The 2,275-nt window shown below is 26.9% G+C and overlaps 1 protein-coding gene across 1 annotated transcript; it reads right to left on the minus strand.

Moving 5' to 3' along the window:
* Window positions 1-388: 388 nt before the first annotated feature.
* Window positions 389-1,787, minus strand: LOC145837186 (uncharacterized). The gene is made up of 4 exons (XM_082944955.1): window positions 1,665-1,787; window positions 1,325-1,369; window positions 719-965; window positions 389-462 (listed from the first exon to the last, which is right to left on the minus strand). Exons 1-4 carry the CDS (start codon window positions 1,783-1,785, stop codon window positions 408-410), a joined length of 468 nt encoding a protein of 155 aa, XP_082801081.1. The 5' UTR covers window positions 1,786-1,787; the 3' UTR covers window positions 389-407.
* Window positions 1,788-2,275: the final 488 nt, after the last annotated feature.

Genomic DNA, 2,275 nt, shown 5'->3' on the forward strand with positions numbered 1-2,275 from the left:
TCTCACGCTAGGTAAAATTTTTCGCGAAAGAATAAGGAATAAAAGTTGTGAAGGTAAATACTTTTTATGTACATCTATACTTGAAAAGTCTTTTATATTAGCTATCTCAAACCTTGCCTGGTCCAATCCGTCCAACACAAGAGTAACTTTGTGTTGGTTGGATAATAACCAGGCAAGTGCTTCATCTGTTTGATTTATATTTACACTATCGTTAGCAAAATAAGCCATTCCCAAGTTGAATAAGAAATACTTAAGATCAATAGGCTGTCGGGGATCAACAATCATAAGAGGAATAAATAAAGCGTATCGATTGCAATTAAATGTGGAAAGAACACAACGTTTGCTTAGGGTGGTTTTTCCTACACCAGCTGGGCCAATGATCAAGATGTATGAGTTTGGAATGGTTCTTAGTTGTTCACTGTAATAAGACTCTCTCGATTCGGAAACACTTGACTCGGTAGACTGTTGGTTTTGATTTTGGCTCAATCTAAGTTTTTCGATAGTTATTTAACTTTATTATTCAACTTTGATATAAATGAAACAAATGTACTTTTTTTTCGAAATTCATACAAACATTTGTACAGTCACTTAACATGAAATTCAAAAGATTAATATCGTAGTATATATATATATTACTGAGTTTGAAAAATAAAAATCTTACCTGATATATTAAAAGTATTTATGAGTTTAAGTAATGTAAACTGATGTAAAAGCTAACCCAACTACGTCATTAAATTTAACTTTAGGAGCTATTTTGTAAGCTCTTCTTTGTTCTTCAAGAACACGATACCTTCCATCAACAAATGCTGTATTCTTTCTAAAGTGATCAATACTCACTTTCAACACAGGATGGACCACTGGAACGTTTCGATTTATCTCTTCAGTGTCTTTTATTCCCATCGGATCAGACAGAATGCCACATTTCTTCAAAAGTACATCTTTGATTTTGAGAATAAGGCATGTTTCTGTTATTTTTTTATTTATCTTATTTATTTTATTTATTTAATAGTATTTTAGTTTGTTTAAAGGGTAATTTTAAAGTTATAAATTATTCTTTATAGCATTTCTAAATTTTATGCAACAAAACAGCATTAAATTAAAATTAAACGTCTTAAGACGAGTTTTAAACAAAACTGTTTATTTTTAGAAACAAAAATATTTATGATCAAGCAAAAAAACAACTTTTAAATTCAAAAAATATTGCTACTAATAGATTGGTTTATTTTCTTAGTTTATATTTCATTTTAAGACACTAAAACTTTATTGAAATTATTTTTTCGAAAGTCTAAAAAAGTGTCTTAAAAGATAAAAAAAAAATCTTTACCGTAGAGCCCATCTTTTTCGTTGTAGTTTGAAATATCATTAAAATCTGTAATAAAACTTTTTTTTATATAATAGAACCAATGTTATTGTTAATTTGTTATGCTAAAATGTTCCTTCTGAATATATAAAAATTTGCTAAACCATCATAAACTAATAATACTTTACTTAAGTAATCTAAGATAATAAAACTAAGTTTTTGATACGTCATACAAATAACTTATCCTAAAATTATTGTTTTTAACTTTTAAATTTAATACTAAAAACATTAAAAGTGTACTTTTATGTCTAAAATTTCAAAAAGATTTAATTATATTTAATAAAACTAGAACGTATTAACTTACTAGGTTTAACTGCTTGAGCAACTTCTTTTAAATTTTTTTCTTCTAAAGATCTCAGAAGTTTTTTACTCCATCCAGGTAACAAACGACCACATGCTCCATAATGAAGAATCAATTCCACCATTTTGTAAACACTCCCTTCATTTTGAAGATGCTCAATTTTTACCTTCAATAAAAAGTAGTTCAAAGCTAAATTTTATTAATAGATATAAAAAGTATTCTTTAATATAAATGTATAAAAAAGACAATAATATTGAATCTGGATACACATTAATACAAACTTGCAATTCTTGTTCGAAAAACTTTTTCAACGGTGTAAAAACTTCGGGTATCTCAACAGTTTTCAGTTTTTGTGACAAGCTTGGATCGTTTGATATTTTAAAAATAAAAATCGCATCGTCTCTTTTATCAGAAGCTATTGATCTTGTTTGGCTCGTTCGGTTTCCCATTTTAGTATCAAGGTTTCAATTTTATAAAAAAAGTATATCTATACTTCCTGTTGAAACAACTGTTTAATAAATTAAGCTTTTTTTAGCTGAGGGGAAATGCTTATAAGAATAAAAATCTAAAACTACATGAAAAAAAAAGTTGTTAAAATAAAGTAAAATTAATTA

Source organism: Thalia democratica, chromosome 5, assembly GCF_965202585.1.
Source record: "Thalia democratica chromosome 5, ktThaDemo2.hap1.1, whole genome shotgun sequence".
NCBI lineage: Eukaryota > Metazoa > Chordata > Thaliacea > Salpida > Salpidae > Thalia > Thalia democratica.